The sequence below is a fragment of the Pseudophryne corroboree genome, chromosome 10 (genome assembly GCF_028390025.1).
Source record: "Pseudophryne corroboree isolate aPseCor3 chromosome 10, aPseCor3.hap2, whole genome shotgun sequence".
In the NCBI taxonomy this organism is placed as follows: domain Eukaryota; kingdom Metazoa; phylum Chordata; class Amphibia; order Anura; family Myobatrachidae; genus Pseudophryne; species Pseudophryne corroboree.
This window is the reverse complement of record NC_086453.1, coordinates 56,419,665-56,441,018: the sequence shown is the minus strand read 5'-3', so window position 1 is coordinate 56,441,018 and position 21,354 is coordinate 56,419,665. Positions and strand designations below refer to the sequence as shown.

At 46.8% G+C, this 21,354-nt stretch overlaps 1 protein-coding gene across 5 annotated transcripts in view; it reads left to right on the top strand.

Moving 5' to 3' along the window:
* The window catches only part of MED25 (mediator complex subunit 25), a 138,374-nt gene that overhangs the window by 36,580 nt on the left and 80,440 nt on the right, over positions 1 to 21,354 (top strand). For all 5 annotated transcript variants that reach the window (XM_063942428.1, XM_063942426.1, XM_063942425.1 and 2 more), the window contains exons 5-6: positions 7,787 to 7,885; positions 9,333 to 9,453. In XM_063942428.1, the coding sequence (XP_063798498.1) occupies positions 7,787 to 7,885; positions 9,333 to 9,453 (220 nt within the window). The remainder of the gene's footprint in view (positions 1 to 7,786; positions 7,886 to 9,332; positions 9,454 to 21,354) is intronic.

Sequence of the window (21,354 nt, the reverse complement as noted above, 5' to 3'; positions counted from 1 at the left end):
CACTCTGCGGCAGCCAGTGCGACTGAAATGCATCGCTAGACCCTGTGTTTAACTACATCCGTCGTTGTACTCGTACGTCACGCGTGCGCATTGCGCCGCATACGCATGTACAGAACTGCTGGTTTTTAGCCTGATCGCTGGGCTGCGAACAAATGCAGCTAGCGATCAACTCTGAATGAACGCCATCATACAGACCTACTATTGTTAGTGCCTGGGTCACCAAGGCTATTATAGCATGGTCTGGTCGTATTGTTCAGGCTGTAGAGAAAGATACAGCAGGAGTAAATGGATGGAGCATATCAGTGAGTCGACTACTTACAATTGCCAGGCTGCAAAGGAATGCTAACAGAATTGCATCACACTTCTCTAGGTTGGCCATATCGGAAATAAGGATTCTGTGGCTCAGAGACTGGCAAATGGATTCTGACTCCCAAGAATCCCATTTGTAGGAGAGACTTAATTTGGTCCAGAATTAGACAGGTGGATTTCTCAGGCATCAGCAGGGACATCTCCTTTTCTACCTACCGCGTAACCTACGACTACACCACCGGTCAAAAGAAATTATTCAGGTCCGGTGTTCAATTCTTTTAGGCCTCAATCCTTTCGAGCTAGAGGAAGATGATTTGGCGTTCAGGCTCGTAGAAGCAGAAGGCCGCTCCCAAATCACTACCAGAAAGACCGTGGTATTACGGTCACCTTTAGTGGGCGCACGATTGGAAGAGTTTTGGGACACCAGGGCCGAAATCTCTCCAGAGGTATGGGTCAACAAGAGTATCTCCCAGGGATATTGAATAGATCAGTCGGTTCTTTACAACAGGCCTTCCTCTGTGTACTCAGAAAGTGAGGACATTTGTTACGGCGATTCATAATCCTGTCAGCAGTCTTAATCCCAGGAGTGGAATTTTGGGAAGCAGACTATTTCAGTCGCCAAGATATGCAGGAGAGTAATGTTGATACCCAGGTTTTCGAGACAATAGTACGACAAGGGGGTCTACCGCAGATAGGCCTAATGGCCTCTCGGAAAAACATCAGTTATCAAAGATATGTGGCCAGGGCGCGGGATCTAGCAGCAGAAATGGTGGACGCGCTGACGATCCCATTGTCCTACAATCGGGTGTAAATCTTTTCGCCATTTCCCCTTATACCGAGAGTGTAAAAAAAAGAAGAAGAAAAAAAGGAAAGGGCGTGGGTGTTTTTAATAGCACCAGACTAGCCTTGCAGGAGTTGGTACTCCGACCTGAGGGGGCTTCTGGCGGAAGATCCTTGGAGGTTACTTCAAAAAAAGGACCTATTGTCAGACGGAAGTAATTATGACTGTTCCGATTTCTCAAATGGGGCGGGTTTTTATTTAAATCTTTTTGTAGTGCCTAAACCGGATGGGTCTATCAGACCAATCCTTAAATTTAAAAGTTTTGAATCCGTTCTGACTGTTTCCAGGTTCAGGATGGAGTCAATCCAAGCGGTTATGTTGGGAAGAAGAGTTCATGGTGTACATGGACAAAAGGACGTGTACCTTTTTTAGGTCACATTTTGGATTCCACACCAAGCCTAATTACGGTTTGCAGTGGGCAAGAATCATTACCAGTTCAGAGCCCTACCATTTGGCTTATCCCCGAGTATCTTCACAAAGATCAAGGCTGTAATTGTCGCGACAGTGAGATCCTAGGGGTAAAGGTAATTCCTTATCTGGACCTTCTGATCATGGCTCCCTCTCAGGAATGCTCAGACCACTCATCAGTTTCCCATTTGTCACGGTTGGATCGTGAATTTCAAAGAAAATCCACTCCTTCAACCAACACAGGGGATTCAATTCCTGGGTCTCATTTTAGATGCGATACATCTGAAGGTGTTTCTCCCAGGAGACAAGATTCGAGAGATCAAGGAAACGGTACATCAGGTTTTACAGAACCGGACAGTGTCCCGGCATCCATGTGTAATGCTTCTGGAAAGGATGGTAGCATCTTTCAAAGCAATCCAATAGGGCATGTTTCACTCCAGACCTTTCCAGATTAATTGAATTGCTTAGGGGACAGGCATGTATTGGCTACTCCATCGACTGATTCGCTTGTTGCCTTGATTTAGGACCTTGTTAATATGGTGGTCAGTCCACAGGAATATAGCTGTGGAAAAGAGTTTTTGGAATCTGGGATTGGAAAATCCTGACAACAGATGCCAGTCTCAGTGGTTGAGGAACCAATACTCGAGAACCATCATCTTCAGAGAAGGTGGTCACCCCACGAAAGCAGCTTCCCAATAAATAGTTTTGGTTTAAGAGCTATTTACAATGCACTTCTCTGGCAGAGGAACCTAGTAAGGTCTCAACACCTAAGAGTTCAGTCGGACAATGTGACGGCAACAACACTTAAACTGTCAAGGAGGAACAAAGATCTGCATGGCTTTAAGGGAGGCCACAAGGATCTTATCTTGGACAGAAAAGCACAACATAAGGCCCATTTCTCAGCCCTAAACCGTCTACGTTTCCCTGTGTGGCGCTTGAGACCGGAATTCTAGATTACAAGTGTATTCCGAAATCAGCTATCCCCGTAAGGTTAGCTGCAAGGAAACCAGTTATAGCGGCACATTACTATAGTCAAAAGGGTGGAATTTCAAGGAGTTCCGCCTCTATGTACTTCTAAGATTTCTCCAAACTGGATTAGATGGAGATTTGAGGTTGGGATCCTTGAAGATACAAGTCTCAGTCCTCTCTATTCTGTTTCTACAACGTCTGATGGTATTACAGGAAGTTCAGACGTTTGTTACAGGGTGGACTGAGAATACAGCCACCTTTTTTGTCCTCCCATGGCTGCGTGGGATCTTAAATTAGTGCGCAATTTTTTTTTTAAAATCCAAAATGAGCCTCTACAGACAGTGGATCTTAAAAACGTAAACCTGTTACTACTGTTGGCATTTGCAAGAAGGGTCTCAGAGTTGGGTGCTCTATCGTGTAAGAGTCCTTTCCTCGTTTTTCAGGAGGACAGGGCAAAGCTCCATACAAAAATGGAGTTCTACCTATAGTGGTTTCTGGTTTCCACATTAACCAGCCCATTGTGGTTCCCACCTTCCAGGGAATTGCGGAAGGGGACTTGACTTGTCTTTGGATGTGGTCAGAACCTTTAAGATTTACGTATAGGCTACATCCTCTATTAGAACGTTTGACTCTTTGTTTCTGTATATGGGCCCAACAAAGGTTGGCCGACGTCTTAGCGGACTTTAGCCTGAGGGATACGATTTACTATCAGACAGGTTTATATCTCTTGTTTTAAGAGAGTTCCGTTTAGGGTAGGTGCTCATACCACCAGATCAGTGGGCGCTTCATGGGTGGAGACTAGAGGTGCCTCCACTACCCAAACTTATTAAGTGGCAACGTGGTCATCAGCACACACTCAATAAGTTTGGGTAGTGGAGGCACCTCTAGTCTCCGCCCACTCGATTTTACAAATTTGATACGTTTGCATCCAGAGATGCAGGTGTAGACGTTTGATTCTGCAGGCTTCAGACAGCACTCCCGCCCATGGGAGTATCTTTGGGATGTTCCAGTGTCCCCTAGTGGATGAAAGAGGAAAGATGATTTTGGTACTTACCAATAAATCCATTTCTCTGAATCCACTCGGGGAGACTGGACGCCCGCCTCGGTGCTGCCAACCTGCGTGTTCTTGTTAAATTTTAGTTCAAACAGTTTGACCTATTCGGTCAATGGTTCTTGTTTGACTTGTTGCTATGGTTGGTTCCTCTCCTTGGGTTTGCTTTTCATGTTCCTTCTTCTCTCAGTCAATTTTTTCAAACTGAGGGATAGGGGGCGTGAAGGGGGAGAAGCCGGCTGTGCATAATATTGTTAATGTTAGATTGTGCCACCTCCGGTCTGCATACTTCACACCCAGCTGTCTCATGTGTTCCAGTGTCCCCGAGTGGATTCAGAGAAATGGATTTATCGGTAAGTACCAAAATCCTCTTTCTCTCCAGGTTTGTGGGAATTTCCTCCGACTGCCCTGGTTTCCTCCCACACTTCAAAAACATCCTAGTAGGTTAATTCACTTCTGACATAAAAGTGTATTTTATTTGCGACATGTGTATATCTGTGTGTGACCGAGTCTCTATACGCAGCACAACAGAACTTGGCGTGGAAAAAAGCCACGTCCGCTGCATTGTAGCACTTCGTATACAGATTTGGAGACTTGGACGCGCGTAGATATACAAGTATGGCATATAAAATGAAGCAGCTCACTGAGCTCATTCTCTTGGAGCGTCCTAGTTGCATTGCATTGAGATAGATGGTTGATCAGTTCTCTGATGTCCGCTTTTGCCATCACGTTGCCACTGAGTGGTCCGGACTGTACTGTATATACAGAGAGTAAGAATATGCCATGGTAACAATTTCTTGAGTTGTGAACATTTGCAGTTTACTACATCTGCCGTGGCAGGAATTGCTCTGAATGGGACAGTTTGTTTATCCATCCAAATAGAGAGTTGAGAATGTAAAAATAACATTGTGGCAGATGTATTAAGCCTGGAGAAGGGATAAAGCAGCGGTAAGCGCACGGTGATAACGCACCAGCCAATCATTATGGATTTGATAAATGACAGGAGCTGATTGGCTTGAACGTTTATCACCTTGCACTTATCACTACTTTATCAGTTCTGCAGGCTAAATACATGTGCCTCATTGTCCGTTTCTGCTGCAGAACCTGTAATATGTGTTCTGTGCAGAGGTGGAGGGACCATTCAGGAAATGTATATGTAAATGACACAGCCCATCCTCCTAATACAAAAGATAGAAACTTTCAAATATATCAAGGGTTTTAACAAAGTCCAGGAGGTAAACATTCTCCAAATGAAGAGAAGCAATAGAACACGAGGACATGCACTGAGACTGGAGGGGGGGAGGTTCAGGGGAAATTTGCGGAAAAATTATTTTGCAGAAAGGGTAGTGGACAAGTGGAATAGCCTCCCATCAGAGGTGGTAAAGGCTAAGACAGTAGAGCAATTTAAACATGCATGGGATAGACATAAGGATATCCTTACAAAGAAATCAGGATCAAATAAGGATAGAGATAAAAATATTGTAAAAAAAAAAAAGGGGCAGACTAGATGGGCCAAGTGGTTCTTATCTGCCGACAAATTCTATGTTTCTATCATAATGCTTTTGGTATAATTGCCCTTTAGGGGCAGATTCGATTGGGCATGGAAGCTGCCAGAATAGGTCTCGATGGACTGGAGCAATTAAATTGTGTCAATGGGGCGAGTACCGCAGCCACCCATTATTTCTGATCCCGTCCTCCGGGGCGTGGTAAACAAAAATCTGCAAAAAGTTGGGCTTTTGTGTGCCTAAACGCATCGCTCACAGTACTTTCCACGGGTTTAACCACTTTACGCGTCTAAAACCGCTGCATTTGGGCGCAACACATGCAATAAGTCATGGGCACCCAGCAACTTGCGCCTGCCAGCACAAACAATTAAATATCGCCCCGTCACTTTTAGATGGGAGATCAGGTGCAAAAAACCTATTAAATTCTTTCCCCTAAATTTGCGAATCCAGAATGGCACTTACATTCCAAGCATATAATGCTATAAAATAGGACAATGGGTTCTATTTCTGTTAATTGATTTTTATAAATATGTAAGTCGTATGTTAACAACTGATTCTTTACCATTTTTGGTAGAACCTCCTCACTTTTTGGTTTTCCTCCAGATAGTATTTGTGAGATGCTCTATAAACATTGTGACACCCATTCACTCTTATCTCACTTCACAGCTAACATCTGAAAACAACATTAAAATAGGATGAACGATTTACTTTGGCCTCTTTTTCACCATCACGACCTTCCATTTCTAACACTACCTGTAAAATGATTGCCCTTATAGTTTTAATAATTGCTAAATAGATGATGTGTGTTTGAGGTGTACCGTGTATCTAAGAGAGCTGTATATCCCATCATGCAGCAATTTCCTAATTGTTCTGTTGAGGTAAGGGCTATGGTGTCTTAAGGTGCGTACACATTTTCCGTGAAAGTAAACGACGTCCCTCATTTTCACTCTTCCTGAGCGACGTTGTTTACTTTCTCCCCAAGTGTGTATGCGGGCGATGACGAGCGATGCGCAGGCTCGGGGGACGTTAACAACCCTCGCTGTCGGCCGTGCATGCAGCTCAATTTGGACTGTCGTCCAAGAGCTGCCTGCCCGGCCGCAGTGAGATGTCACTGAGCGATATGGTCTACATCGGCTCTAATACAAGACTGTTGTCTTATTATTATTATTTATTATGAGAAAGGTGTCCTTTATCCTTTGTTACTATGTACGTGAATGGTATGTGTTTGTTTTTTGTGTGGGGGTTTGTTTGTGTTTTTGTTTGATGTTATTCCGCACTGTACTTGGAATTTTTCATATTTCAACTTCTTTCAAAAGGATGTCATCTTTGTATGTGTGGTCAATGAAAATGCAGAAAATAAATGAACCTATAAATATAGGAATGGCATTGTATCGGTATATGTGCTGCTTAAGCCCATTACAGAAGCCAACTTGGCTTAAGTAGAATTTAATGTATTAGGAAGTCATAAGAACATCAATAAGGAAAACTGGCATACTGCTCTAGATCACTCAAATTGTTCTCAGATGCAATACAGTTTTCAGTTTATATCCTAGTGTTATACAGAGAATTACATGCAGACTTAATTGTATGTTATGTGCACAAGTCGATGAGGAACTTCCCATAAGAGCACTTTATCTTACACAACATATTTTTGCATTTAACAGAATAAGCAATTAGTGTTCATTCTAGCACCCTGCACATTTCAAATCCTGTGCAGTTCCTCTTTCCTGCCTGGGGTGTCGCTCTCTGCTCTGGTGCATCTCGGCACACTCTGGTCTGTATCACAGCACTGAGTAACAGATCAGAGTGTGCTGAGAAGCACCACAGCAGAGAGTGACACCCCAGGCAGGAAAGAGCAACTGCATCTATTTTGAAAGGTGCAGGGTGCTAGAATGAACACTAAGCAACTGTTGTTGAAAAGTAGCAACAGTTAATTAAAAATCTAAAATTGGAGATGAAATGTGCCAAGGATGGTTGTAAACAAGATAGAAAGCCCTGCATAGCATTGGGTTAGCATGCACAAACAACGCACAGTGGCCATGCAGCAGTTTGGTCTGGTGAACAGGCCTTGTCCTGTTGTAATTACATGGATAGAAACATAGAATTGGACAGCAGATTAGAACTACTTGCCTCATCTAGTCTGCCCATAACACATGTACACACAAGGGTTAATTTTTGTCAGGAGCCAATTAAGCTACCAGTATATTTTTGGATTGTGGGAGGAGTACCTGGGAGAAACCCACCCAAGCACGGGAAGAATATACAAACTCCACACAGTTAGGGCTGTGATGGGAATCGAGCTCATGACCTCAGTGCTGTGAGGCAGTAATGCTAACCATTACACCATATGTACTACCCCATTCATATCTATGCGAAAAGTGCTGTCACTACACCCAAAGCGCTGACCAGACCATGACTGCAACTTGTAGGTTTGATGGTGCTATCAGAGCTTTAGCAAGTGATGATGATAGCTGATCTTCCACTGCTCAGTTACTGTAGCTTTCTGATCAGATCAGGTCAGTCTGCATTCCCTGTGTAGTGAGTGCAGGAATACTGGCATGATGGCTGTGCAGTGTCTATGTAAAGTCGGGCAGCATGAAGCTGGCTGAGGAGACGGCAGACATCACTGGCTCGTGTGAGCTGTGGTAGCTGAGGTTACTGGTATGTCACAATCTGAGTTTCACTCTCTGGCTTTCTCACCAGGTTTATGGGAGGTGGAGGAGAGAGCTGCAGCCTCATCGCCGAGGGCCTGAGCACTGCCCTGCAACTGTTTGACGATTTCAAGAAGATGAGGGAACAGATGTAAGTGATTTTGAGACGTCAGCCTGGCCTATTCCTTTACACCTATACACGACATATAACAGGGCAGAGCTTTATCACCAAGCTGTGCATCCTGCCCAGTGCAGACCCCGCGCATTCTCCGCCTTACCGCTGTTTTATATGTATGGGAGTGGTCAGAGGCTACTGCAGGCAGCGTCTCGTCAAACAGATGCCAGATAATGACCCTGTGAACATAGAAAGTAGTCTTATCAGGCATTCGGAGATAGTGGTCTATGGGGCTGAAACAGAGGTGGATGCAGATGTGACAGTATGCTAATGTCACGAGAGGCGGCTTATGCAAAGAGATGCCTCCTGCCAGCTCCTCTGATCCGCTGCTGGATACCAAGACGCAGCAGCGGATCTTCTGCATGACCACTAGCGATCTGAGGTACTCGGGATGGCTGGTGTAATCATGCAGCAGAGGCCGTGAAGTCTGCTGGCCTCAGCAAGCCTACAAAACATGAACAGCTCCCCGTTGTCCTGGCTCTGCCCTCAAACGTCCGGAGCGCATCAATGGTGGATCCACTGATCTTCACATAGGAATGCATATGTAATCCCGGCTGACGGGATGATATCTGTCAGTATCCCGACGGCGGCAGTGCATAGATGGAATCCCAGCTGCGAGGTGGCGAGTCTCCTCGCGGGCTCGCTGCGCGCACCATACTTCGGGTTCTATTACCGTTCGGGTGGTGGTGTGAAAGCACCACCCAAGCTGGAATATGGGGCTGCTCTCGGGATTGCGACCACCGGCATTTCACCGGCTTTCGGGATTTCGGCATCTGCATCCTGAACGCCAAGATCCCGACAGCCCGTATATTAACTGCATCCCTTCACATATCATATCACGTGTCGCAAGTGAAAATAATTGGCACCACCTATGGATTTTTTTTAAAATGGCTCAGACAGTAAAGAATACACCTGCACACCAACTGGGAGATCTGGAAAACATGTACTGTCAGGGGTCCCTAATGGCTGGAGTTGGGAAACATGCTGTACAGCTTCAGTCCTTCAGAATGGAGGGCTGAGAGACATACAGGGCTGCCATCAGCGGGACTCCCATCTAATAGGTCTGTAAACTGGAACAAAGTGGCAAACCCATTGACTTTTTGATTAATTTTTTGTCATTTTTGATAAACATAAGGAATCTGTTAACAAAAGAACATCTTATTGCTCATAGACAGTAGCCCCTGCTTACTAAAGTTGCAAAATGTTATTGTTCATTTTAATGTGTACCAGGATCCATAACCCAAAAGCATTGAGTCCTATGGGAGAAATAGTGATATATAAATATTTTATTGTAATTTGTAAGACAGCTTTTCCTTGGTCTACACCGCCCGCCCTAGCTAGGCTAGTGAAATATCCCAGTGCTGACTGTTGTATGAGGGCTAATTGTTCTAATATTGTTATCTTGTTGATTTGTATCTCACAGTGGGCAGACTCACAAGGTCTGTATCTTAATCTGCAACTCGCCACCGTACCTGCTTCCAGCTGTAGAGAGCACAACCTATTCCGGATATACAACGGAGAACCTGGTTCAAAAGATCGGCGAGGTAAATCTCATGGGTTTCATAGGGGTAATAATGTATGGGCAGCTAGAAGCCAGTATTACAGTGCAGAGCCCCTCCCAACTAGGGATATGCTTGTAACAAGTATTGTAAGCTGTGTACACACTTACCACCCCAATGCATGGATTTGACTGACGCTCAGACTGACAGTAATTTGAGTTCTGACTGTAGAAAGCATTACATGTGGAATTGAGTATGAGAAGTAGGATCGTCATGATATACTTGGGTGGAGTATGTGAAAAGAGGGAGGTGGGTGGGATTTCTCCCCCTCTCCCTTGTGTTTTGTCTTTTGCTCTGCGGCAAAGTGGGGTGCAGCATTGGTTCCTATGTTTGCATTTCCAGTTGAAACTTGAGGTGCAACAGATCATCAGCCAGCAGGGTAAGGACCTCTGATTACAAGTCTGCCTTATGCTTACCCTCTTGGTTACTTGCTGAAAGACAGCCAGGGTAGGTCTATAGCTGGAAGTGCCAAGGACTATTATGTCTGCGCCCAGTGCCAAACCATGGATCTTGAATCACCTTCAGGTCCACCTCAGGCGTTCCCCATTTGGCTTAAGGAACCTATTACGATTTAGAGTCCATGATCCACTTTTGCATGACTTGAACAGTTTTTGAGTCCACTCCTAGAAGGGGGCTGCTTGCATATGGGCTTTCATCGTGCTTATGTTCTTATACACGTCCACCATCATTTTCCTGCTCCTCTGTACTGCCACTCTTTGAATGCCACTGTTGTGGTCCTGCCCAACTAAATATACACCAGGTGCCCCTGTAATGTAGGTGTGCAATAGAGATGTGCCGAAATAGGTCCAGGACACTAATCAGGCGCAGTGTATCCAGGCACTAATGACCCTGAATGGCCAAGAAGTCTCGTATAGCACACAAGCCTAATTCACCTCAGAATGTGGATAAGAATCACTATGGGGAGGTAATAAAGAGCAGCCAGAGACAGGATGTTATTTGACATTCTCTAAGACACGGATGGTAAAAGCTGTACCAGGAGAAAGCATCCAATTCAGGGAGAGACTAGTTCCTCTGTTGGAGTATGGTAAAATGAATGACCCTTGTATGGAACTAAGCACATGGAAGCACCACCATCACATCCAGGATCTACATGCAGTCATGTGCTGGTGAAATGTTGGCACACTGCCACCCACCCTGCCAGGCCAGAAGGCCTCCATCTGTGGTAGAGAAGCTTTGGCCGAAGCAGTATTAACGCCCAGACCCAGAAAACGCAATCAACTGGCAGTTATCAGAGTAAGAAACATATCTGAACATCACTTTGTGTAGTCCCTGCTTAGCAGGAATATAACAGAAGTTTTCCTCTCTCATCCATCTGGGGGATGCTGCGTCGTGACCTCTGGGTTAGAGTGTGGGCGGGTAAAGGAAAATACATAAATGGTAAAAGTACAGACCTATAAATTTTGGTCCAGTTCTCTTTCCTAAGGACATTTGGGAAGACTGATGGTGCCAGAAGAGTGTTGAATGTGGCCTAACTGCAGTGGAAGTGCTTGTACTTGTATTGGGGAGAGTAAGATGAAGCAGTGGGACACCCTAGCATTAATATGTGGTGTTAGCTTGTTCACGATTGGGGATCTCCTACTATTGCTATGTAAGCGCTACATGGCTCAGTTCCACCCTATACTGGAGGGACAGATTCCAGACAGGAAACATTTTCAATTTCCAGGATTTAAACATACTAAGCAACTTACTGCAGCAGGAGACTGGAAGAGGGTAGATTATTAAACCTATATAATAAAATGCAGTATTTTAATTGATTTAAAGATTTGTAAAACTGTCCTATGAACCTTTGCCTAGTGATACGGCTGTACACGTAGGTGCTGTTGCCAACAATGTACTTCATGCAAAAGAACAGTACACTTGTGAGAAACCTGCCTAGTAACGTGTAGCAACGTCATCAGATTGTAGCAGTAACACAAAGGAGCACAGACATGACGAGCTCTCTGAAGTACTGTGTAGGTCCTGTAGACCAGGCATGGGGAACCTTCGGCCCTCCAGCTGTTGTTTAACTACACATACCAGCATGCCTTGCTACAGTTTTGCTATTTGTCCATGCTAAAACTGTTGCAGGGCATGCTGGGATGTGTAGTTCAACAGCAGCTGGAGGGCCGAAAGTTCCCCATCCCTGCTATAGACCATGCCTTCAGAGGAATGGTCCACAATTTCATAATATTTGCCGGTGGTGAAACGCTGCCATTGCTGTCAGGTTGAACTGCATCCTACGTGTTTTTGTATTGGGTTTGAAATCTGGACGACGGGGCCAACTCATGATACCAAGCACACTCCGAGGATGCTCCTCCAGCCATATTGTGGAGACAGACCAGTGCAGTATTGCTTTTTTGCCTCCGTGTATCTGTATGGAGGGGTGTAGTATGGTATGCCGGCGGACGGGCTCCCGGCGACCAGCATACCGGCGCCGGGAGCCCGACCGCCGGCATACCGACACCGTGGCGAGCGCAAAGGAGCCCCTTGTGAGCTTGCTGCGCTCGCCACGCTACGGGCACGGTGGCGCGCTACACACTATTTTATTCTCCCTCCAGGGGGGTCGTGGACCCCCACGAGGGAGAATATGTGTCGGTATGCCGGGTGTCGGGATTCCGGCGCCGGTATACTGTGCGCCGGGATCCCGACATTCGGTAAACTGAAGACCACCCGTATGGAGTGCTGCCAGCTGGTTCCCTTTGAGAGCAATCCTCTATTCAGCGGCTGTCATATTGGAGGATAGCTGTCAAAGGGAACCAGCCGGTAGCGCTCCATACAGATACACAGAGTTTGCGCTACTGTAGACAGCGGAGAAGACACCTGTGTTCACCGCCAGCTGCCAATGCGCTAATGAAGAATTGCTCACGGAAATAAACTGGCATACAGGTACATATGGATAGGGAGAGCTAGATAATACGGAGCACCCAATTTCTGTTCCTGCTACAAACAAAGAATGGCATACATTGGAACCCGCTCCCCATAAATAGACAACAATTAACTCTTTAAAAAGAGCTGTAAACGTTACTTAACCCTTTTTCTCTTTCATCCTCAAGGGGACACTGGAACTCTCAGACAGCTGGGTATGAAGTATGCAGACCGGAGGTAGCACAATCTAAACAAAAAAATTATACTCAGATGGCTCCTCCCCCTTCACAAACCCAAACCCCCCCCCCCCCCCAATCCCTCAGTTTGAAAAATTGGTGCTGGAGGTGCAGCACAGGAAAGCAGCTCCTGCTCCACAAAAGTATCCATTTTTGTATAATAATCTGACTTGGGCTGAGCCAACCTATATGAAAGGGGGGCGAATGCTCCAAATTGTAGGAGAGACACAGATTCTGTTTGAATGGATCTGCATCTCTCTCAGGAGATCAAGAAGCAGCAGAGTGAGTACTAAGTATCACTGAGGGGGTACAGCGTTTAGGTGGCTGGCAGCAGAGCGACCGTCCCTCCCTGCTTCTGTGCTATTCCCCGCGTCAGGCTAAGTGCGCAGTAACAGTTTGAGCCACGTTAGCAATAGTGCGCATCAGGTCCTGTGGATAGCTGGGAGCCGCTGGGTTCACCGCCGGAAGAGCGGAGACCCGGGCGGCTTGCCGGCGCAAGAAGGAGACGCTGCTGGGGCTGTCGTGGTCCGGCCGCGGCGGGACCGGAGGCTCCAGAGCGGCGGTAGGAGAAATAAGAGCTGCTTAATAAGTTCCCGGGTGCAGGGTGAACTGAGCGGGATGAGTCTCCACGCTGACAGAGGACGGCAGGCATCTGAGGGGAGGTATGATGTGATCAAAAAAATGTTGTTGCGTCCATTTTTTCTTTTTAGTGCTAGGCGCGCAGCGTGAGCGGGATTTCCTCTCTGAGGGGAGGATATAGGCAGAGTACAGTCACAGAAGGGGAAAATTAGTGATAACAATATAGAATACCAGGCATTAGATAAGCGCTGAGGCTCCATACTGGTATTACTGGCGCTGTTAGCGTAAGAAGCTCTGCTGCTGAGATCTCTCTGAATAACATTTTTCTAAAACTATGTTTTTATCTTCCAAGGGACACTGCTGACAGGTCCTGAGGAGGTGGAGCAACGCAATTACCAACCCAGTCCACTTAAGCTGTACTATCAGTTGGTGGTGTGAGGGTTGCAAACGTCGGGCTGGTTAATTTATTTTTATTTATTTTTTACAAAATAATTCCAGCTGTGCGACTCCCAAGTTTTTTGCTCCCTTTATTCCTACGGTCTTTCTCTTCCTATTCTAATAGGGTGAAAGCACTGCTGAGTGGACTCTGTGTGTGTGTGTGTGTGTGTGTGTGTGTGTGTTTCAACATGTCAAAAGCACCAACCAGGACCACAAAAACTTGCTATGTATGCTCAAATAAGATTTTAAACCTACCGGTAAATCTATTTCTCCTAGTCCGTAGAGGATGCTGGGGACTCCGTAAGGACCATGGGGTATAGACGGGCTCCGCAGGAGATAGGGCACCTAAAAACAACTTTGACTATGGGTGTGCACTGGCTCCTCCCTCTATGCCCCTCCTCCAGACCTCAGTTAGAGAACTGTGCCTAGAGGAGATGGACAATACAAGGCAGGATTTAGCAATCCAAGGGCAAGATTCATACCAGACCACACCAATCATACCATGTAACCTGGAACATACATAACCAGTTAACAGTATGAACAACAACAGTAACGGTCCAAGACCGATTTCAACTGTAACATAACCCTTATGTAAGCAACAACTATATACAAGTCTTGCAGAGTTTCCGCACTGGGACGGGCGCCCAGCATCCTCTACGGACTAGGAGAAATAGATTTACCGGTAGGTTTAAAATCTTATTTTCTCTTACGTCCTAGAGGATGCTGGGGACTCCGTAAGGACCATGGGGTTTATACCAAAGCACCCGATCGGGCGAGAGAGTGCGTATGACTCTGCAGCACCGACTGAGCAAACGCTAGGTCCTCATCAGCCAGGGTATCAAACTTGTAGAATTTAGCAAAAGTGTTTGACCCCGACCAAGTCGCCGCTCGGCAAAGTTGTAATGCCGAGACGCCTCGGGCAGCCGCCCAAGAAGAGCCCACCTTCCTAGTGGAATGGGCCTTAACCAAATTTGGTACCGGCAATCCAGCCGTAGAGTGAGCCTGCTGAATCGTATTACAGATCCAGCGAGCAATAGTCTGCTTCGAAGCAGGAGCGCCAATCTTATTGGCCGCATACAGGACAAACAGAGCCTCTGTTTTCCTAATTCTAGCCGTCCTGGCTACATAAATTTTTAAGGCCCTGACTACATCCAGGGATCTGGAATCCTCCAGGTCACTTGTAGCCACAGGCACCACAATTTGATTCATATGGAACGAAGAAACCACTTTAGGCAAAAATTGCAGACGTGTCCTCAATTCAGCTCGATCCACATGAAAAATCAAGTAGGGGCTCTTGTGTTGGCCTTGCCGATGCTAAGGCCAACAACATGACCACCTTCCAGGTAAGAAATTTCAACTCAACCTTGTTAAGTGGTTCAAACCAGTGTGATTTTAGGAACTGCAACACCATGTTCAGGTCCCATGGTGCCACTGGAGGCACAAAAGGTGGCTGGATGTGCAGCACTCCCTTTACAAACGTCTGGACTTCTGGAAGAGAAGCCAATTCCTTTTGAAAGAAAATCGAGAGGGCCGAAATCTGTACCCTAACAGAGCCTAATTTCAGGCCCATATCCACTCCTGTCTGTAGGAAGTGGAGAAGACGACCCAGATGAAAATCTTCCGTAGGTGCATTCTTGGTCTCGCACCAAGACACATACTTTCGCCAGATACGGTGATAATGTTTTATCGTCACCTCCTTCCTAGCCTTTATTAAAGTAGGGATGACCTCTTCCGGAATCCCCTTTTTCGCTAGGATTCGGCGTTCAACCGCCATGCCGTCAAACGTAACCGCGGTAAGTCTTGAAATACACAGGGCCCCTGCTGCAACAGGTCTTCCCTCAGAGGAAGAGGCCAGGGATCTCCTGTGAGCATCTCTTGTAGATCCGAGTACCAGGCCCTTCGAGGCCAGTCTGGGACAACGAGTATCGTTCGTACTCTTCTTCGTCTTATGATCCTCAACACCTTTGTGATGAGAGGAAGAGGAGGAAACACGTAGACCGATTTGAACACCCACGGTGTTACCAGAGCGTCTACTGCTACAGCCTGAGGGTCCCGAGACCTGGAGCAATACCTCAGAAGTTTTTTGTTGAGGCGTGACGCCATCATGTCTATTTGAGGAGTTCCCCAAAGAGGTGTTACGTCTGCAAAGACTTCTTGATGAAGTCCCCACTCTCCTGGATGGAGATCGTGTCTGCTGAGGAAGTCTGCTTCCCAGTTGTCCACTCCTGGAATGAAGACAGCTGACAGAGCGCTTACATGATTTTCCGCCCAGCGAAGGATCCTTGTGGCTTCCGCCATTGCGACTCTGCTTCTTGTCCCGCCTTGGCGGTTCACATGAGCCACTGCTGTGACATTGTCTGATTTGAATCAGAACCGGTAGGTTTCGAAGAAAACTCTCCGCTTGTCGAAGGCCGTTGTAAATGGCCCTGAGTTCCAACACATTGATGTGTAGACAGGACTCCTGGTCTGACCAAAGACCCTGAAAATTTTTTCCCTGTGTGACCGCTCCCCATCCTCGGAGGCTCGCGTTCGTGGTAACCAGGATCCAATCCTGAATTCCGAACCTGCGACCCTCTAGGAGGTGAGCACTTTGCAACCACCACAGGAGGGACACTCTGGTCCCTGGGGACAGAGTTATTTTCCGATGTAAGTGCAGATGGGACCCGGACCACTTGTCCAGAAGATCCCATTGAAAAGTCCTTGCATGGAACCTTCCGAGGGGAATGGCCTCGTAGGCCGCCACCATTTTCCCCAGAACTCGAGTGCATTGGTGAACCGACACCCTCTTCGGTTTTAGCAGGTCTCTGACCATGTTCTGGATGTCTTGGGCTTTCTCTATTGGGAGGAAGACCTTCATTTGTTTCGTATCCAGTATCATACCTAGGAACGGTAGTCGAGTTGTCGGAATCAACTGTGACTTTGGTAGATTTAAAATCCAACCGTGTTGCCGGAGCACTCTCAGAGAGAGCGCCACACTGCTCAGCAATTTCTCCCTTGATCTCGCTTTTATCAGGAGATCGTCCAAGTATGGGATAATTGTGACTCCATGCTTGCGCAGGACCACCATCATTTCCGCCATTATCTTGGTGAAAATCCTCGGGGCCGTGGAGAGTCCAAACGGCAACGTCTGAAAATGGTAATGACAATCCTGTACAGCGAATCTCAGGTATTCCTGATGGGGGGCATATATGGGGATATGAAGGTACGCATCCTTTATGTCCAGAGACACCATAAACTCCCCCTCCTCCATGTTGGCTATTATCGCTCTGTGAGATTCCATTTTGAATTTGAATCTTTTTATGTACAGGTTTAGGGATTTCAGATTCAAAATAGGTCTGACCGAACCGTCCGGTTTCGGGACCACAAATAGGGTTGAGTAGTAACCTCTTCCCTGCTGGTGCAGGGGAACCTTGATTATCACTTGCTGTATACACAGCGTTTGAATTGCAGCTAACACTATATCCCTTTCCGATGTGGAATCTGGTAGGGCCGATTTGAAAAATCGGCGCTGGGGCACCTCCTCGAATTCCAATTTGTAACCCAGGGAAACTATTTCCAACACCCAGGGATTCAGGTCCGAACTGACCCAGGCCTGACTGAAAAGTCGAAGACGTGCCCCCACCGGTGTGTACTCCCTCAGGGGAGCCCCAGCGTCATGCTGTGGGTTTTGGAGTAGCCGGGGAGGACTTTTGTTCCTGGGCACCTGCCGAAGCAGGTGCTCTCTTGCCTCTGCCCTTACCTCTGGCGAGGAAAGAGGATCCCCGACCTCTTTTGGACTTGTGCGACCGAAAGGACTGCATCTGATAGGGTGTTACTTTCTTTTGCTGTTGGGGAATATATGGTAAAAAATTAGATTTACCTGCTGTAGCTGTGGAAACCAGGTCCGTCAGCCCATCCCCAAACAATACATCACCCTTATAGGGTAGTACTTCCATATGTTTTTTGGAATCCGCATCACCCGTCCATTGGCGAGTCCATAAGGATCTTCTCGCTGAGACAGACATGGCATTGGCCCTAGAAGCTAGCAATCCAATGTCCCTTTGAGCATCCCTCATAAATAAGACTGCGTCTTTAATATGGGCTAGAGTTAGGAATATAGTATCCTTATCCATATTATCAAATTGATCTGTCAGCTTTTCCAAAGAATTCATTTAATTCATGAGATGTGGGAAAGTTAATACAGGTTGAGTATCCCTTATCCAAAATGCTTGGGACCAGAGGTTTTTTGGATATCGGATTTTTCCATATTTTGGAATAATTAGATACCATAATGAGATATCATGGTGATGGGACTTAAATCAAAGCACAGAATGCATTTATGTTACATATACACCTTTTACACACAGCCTGAAGGTCATTTTAGCCAATATTTTTTATAACTTTGTGCATTAAACAAAGTGTGTGTACATTCACAAAATTCTTTTATGTTTCATATACACCTTATACACACAGCCTGAAGGTCATTTAATACAATATTATTAATAACTTTGTGTATTAAACAAAGTTTGTGTACATTGAGCCATCAAAAAACAAAGGTTTCATTATCTCACTCTCACAGAAAAAAGTCCGTATTTCGGAATATTCCGTATTTCGGAATATTTGGATATGGGATACTCAACATGTAATCTGTTTCTTTTCCTTAAACATGTGTACCCTTGTGTCAGGGACCGAGGGTTCATCCACAATATGCAACACATCCCTTATTGCCACAACCATACCCTGAATGGTTTTAGTCACCCTAGGGTGCAATTTTACTTCGTCATAGTCGACACTGGAATCAGAATCCGTGTCGGTAGTAGTGTCTTGTGTTAAGGGACGCTTTTGAGACCCCGACGGGCCCTGTGAGTCGGTCCAATCCGAGGATTGACCCCCTGATGTCCCCCTAAATCAGCCTTATCAAGCCTTTTATGTAAAGAGGCCACACTTGCATTCAACATATGCCACATGTCCATCCAATCTGGAGTCGGCACAACCGACGGGGACACACCACTCATTTGCTCCACCTCCTCCTTGGAGAAGCCTTCCGCCTCAGACATGTCGACACACACGTACCGACACCCCACACACACAGGGATTAACCTATAAGGGGACAAAACCCCAACCAGGTCCTAAGGAGAGACAGAGAGAGAGTATGCCAGCACACACCAGCGCTTAAAAACACTGGAAAAAATATGTCCAGATAGCGCTTTTTTATATATAATATGCCAATTCCCACTCACTGCGTCGCTAATGTGCCCCCCTCCTCTTTTTCAAGCCTGTGAAGTTCAGCAGGGGAGAGACCAGGGAGCCAGCGTTTTCCTCATGCAGCTTCTGTGGAGAAAATGGCGCTGGTTAGTGCTGAGGATCAAGCCCCGCCCACCCGACGGTGGGCTTCGGTCCCAGTGATTTTTCAATAAAATGGCGGGGTATCATAGATTTACTGCCTCCGCAGCCTAATCAAACTGTATTTGGCCAAAATGTGAGGTTTATTGCTGCCCAGGGCGCCCCCCCTGCGCCCTGCACCCTTCAGTGCTGCTCTGTGTGTGTGTGACTGGGAGCAATGGCGCGCAGCTTACCGCTGCGCGCCTTACCTCATGAAGATCTGATGTCTTCTGCCGCCTAAGATGTCTTCTGCCTTCTCTATCCGGCTTCTATCTTCGGCATCTCTGAGGAGGACGGCGGCGCGGCTCCGGGACGAACCCAAGGTGAGACCTGTGTTCCGACTCCCTCTGGAGCTAATGGTGTCCAGTAGCCTTAGAAGCAGTGCCCAACTTGACAAGCCAGCTTCTCTCTCCTCGGTCCCACGATGCAGGGAGCCTGTTGCCAACAGGACTCCCTGAAAATAAAAAACCTAACAAAATTCTTCTTCAACAGAAAACTCTGGAGAGCTCTCTGCAGTGCACCCATTCTACTCTGGGCACAAGATCTAACTGAGGTCTGGAGGAGGGGCATAGAGGGAGTAGCCAGTGCACACCCATAGTCAAAGTTCTTTTTAGGTGCCCTATCTCCTGCGGAGCCCGTCTATACCCCATGGTCCTTACGGAGTCCCCAGCATCCTCTAGGACGTAAGAGAAAAAGAGCACTAATGTTGGCAGCTCCGGGGTGTGCGACACATGTTTGGGAATGGACGCTCAACCTGGGAGCAGTGGGTCCGTCTGGGTCATGGGAAAGTGCCCTGGCTGATATTTCTAAGGAAATGGCGGAATCCCGGAAGCAACATTTAGAAGGGTTTTCCAAAACTATGGGGGTATTTCTAATTACAATTACACCACCCGCACAAGCAGAGAAGAATGTGCGTAAATCGGTAAAGAGACCACTCCCTCTCCTGCAGGAAGAGTCGGAGGAGGAGGGAAGAGTCTGTGGAGCAAATCATGGATGCCAGTCCTAAGGAGGAGGACGCTGAGGTCAAGGGATTAGTTTCCCTTATTGAGGAGGTAAAACAGGTCCTTAACTTCAAGGAAGAAGTTAAAGAACCTGAAGTTTTTGATTTATTTGAGTCTCAGAAACCGCAATCAGCGGTTTTTCCAATTCCTCAGACTCTCCAGGATCAAATGGGAGAAGCATGGAAGCAGCCTGATAAACGCTTCCAAATTCCAAAGAATTACATAAACCGCCAGGGAGGAACAAAAAGCCGCATGGGTTTAAGAGAGGCCACAAGGATCTTGGCTTGGTCAGAAAAGTGCAACATAATCCTGTCAGCAGTCTTCATTCCGGGAGTAGAAAATTGGGATGCAGACTATCTCAGTCGCCAAGATATGCATCCAGGGGAGTGGTGTCTACACCCACAGGTTTTTGATACTGTAGTACGACGGTGGGGTCTACCGCAAATAGACCTCATGGCCTCTCGAAACAACCATCAGCTACCGAGGTACAGTATGCCAGGACACGGTATCCAGCAGCAGATGCGGTGGACACGCTGCCGATTCCCTGTTCATATGATTTGGTCCATTTTATACTTATGCTCTCATCCTTCAGTGCTGCCCTTTCCCTTGCTTAAACAGTCATACTTTAAGAACCTAATCTCCTCCCAGTCTTCCAACCCCCGGTGCCTCTTTGCCACTCTCAACTCACTCCTCTTCCCACCTCCACCTCGTCTCCCCTCCTCGCTCTATGCTCTTAACTTTGCCACTTACTTCACGTGCAAAATTGACTCCATACGTCAGGACATCACATCACACCATACCATCAGCAACCAGCCTCCTCCCATAACTTACCACCCCTCCCCATCCCTCTCACCAACTCTTACATCTTTCTCCCATGCATCTGGTGAGGAAATCATGGCCCTCATTTGTTCCTCTCCTTTACCACCTCCCCTCGTGACCCTATACCCTCCCGCCTCCTCCGCTGCCTCTCTCCTTTTGCCTGTTCCCATCTTTCCCACCTTCTCAATCTCTCCCTCTCATCAGGCACTGTCCCCTCTGCCTTCAAGCATGCACTCATCTCTCCTATTCTTAAAAAAAAAAAAACTACCGTTGATCCAAACACTCTCTCCAACTACCGACCCATCTCTCTTCTCCCTTTTGCCTCCAAACTCCTTGAGCGTATTGCCTACAACCGCCTGACTGCCTTTCATTCCTCACACTCACTGCTTGACCCATTCCAGTCTGGCTTCTATCGTCTCCACTCCACTGAAACTGCCCTTACAAAAGTCTGCAATGACCTCCATGCTGCTAAATCTAAGGGCCACTACTCTCTCCTTATTCTTCTTGATCTCTCTGCTGCTTTTGACACTATCGACCAGTCTCACCTACTGCAAATCCTTCACTCCATTGGTCTGTGTGATACTGCC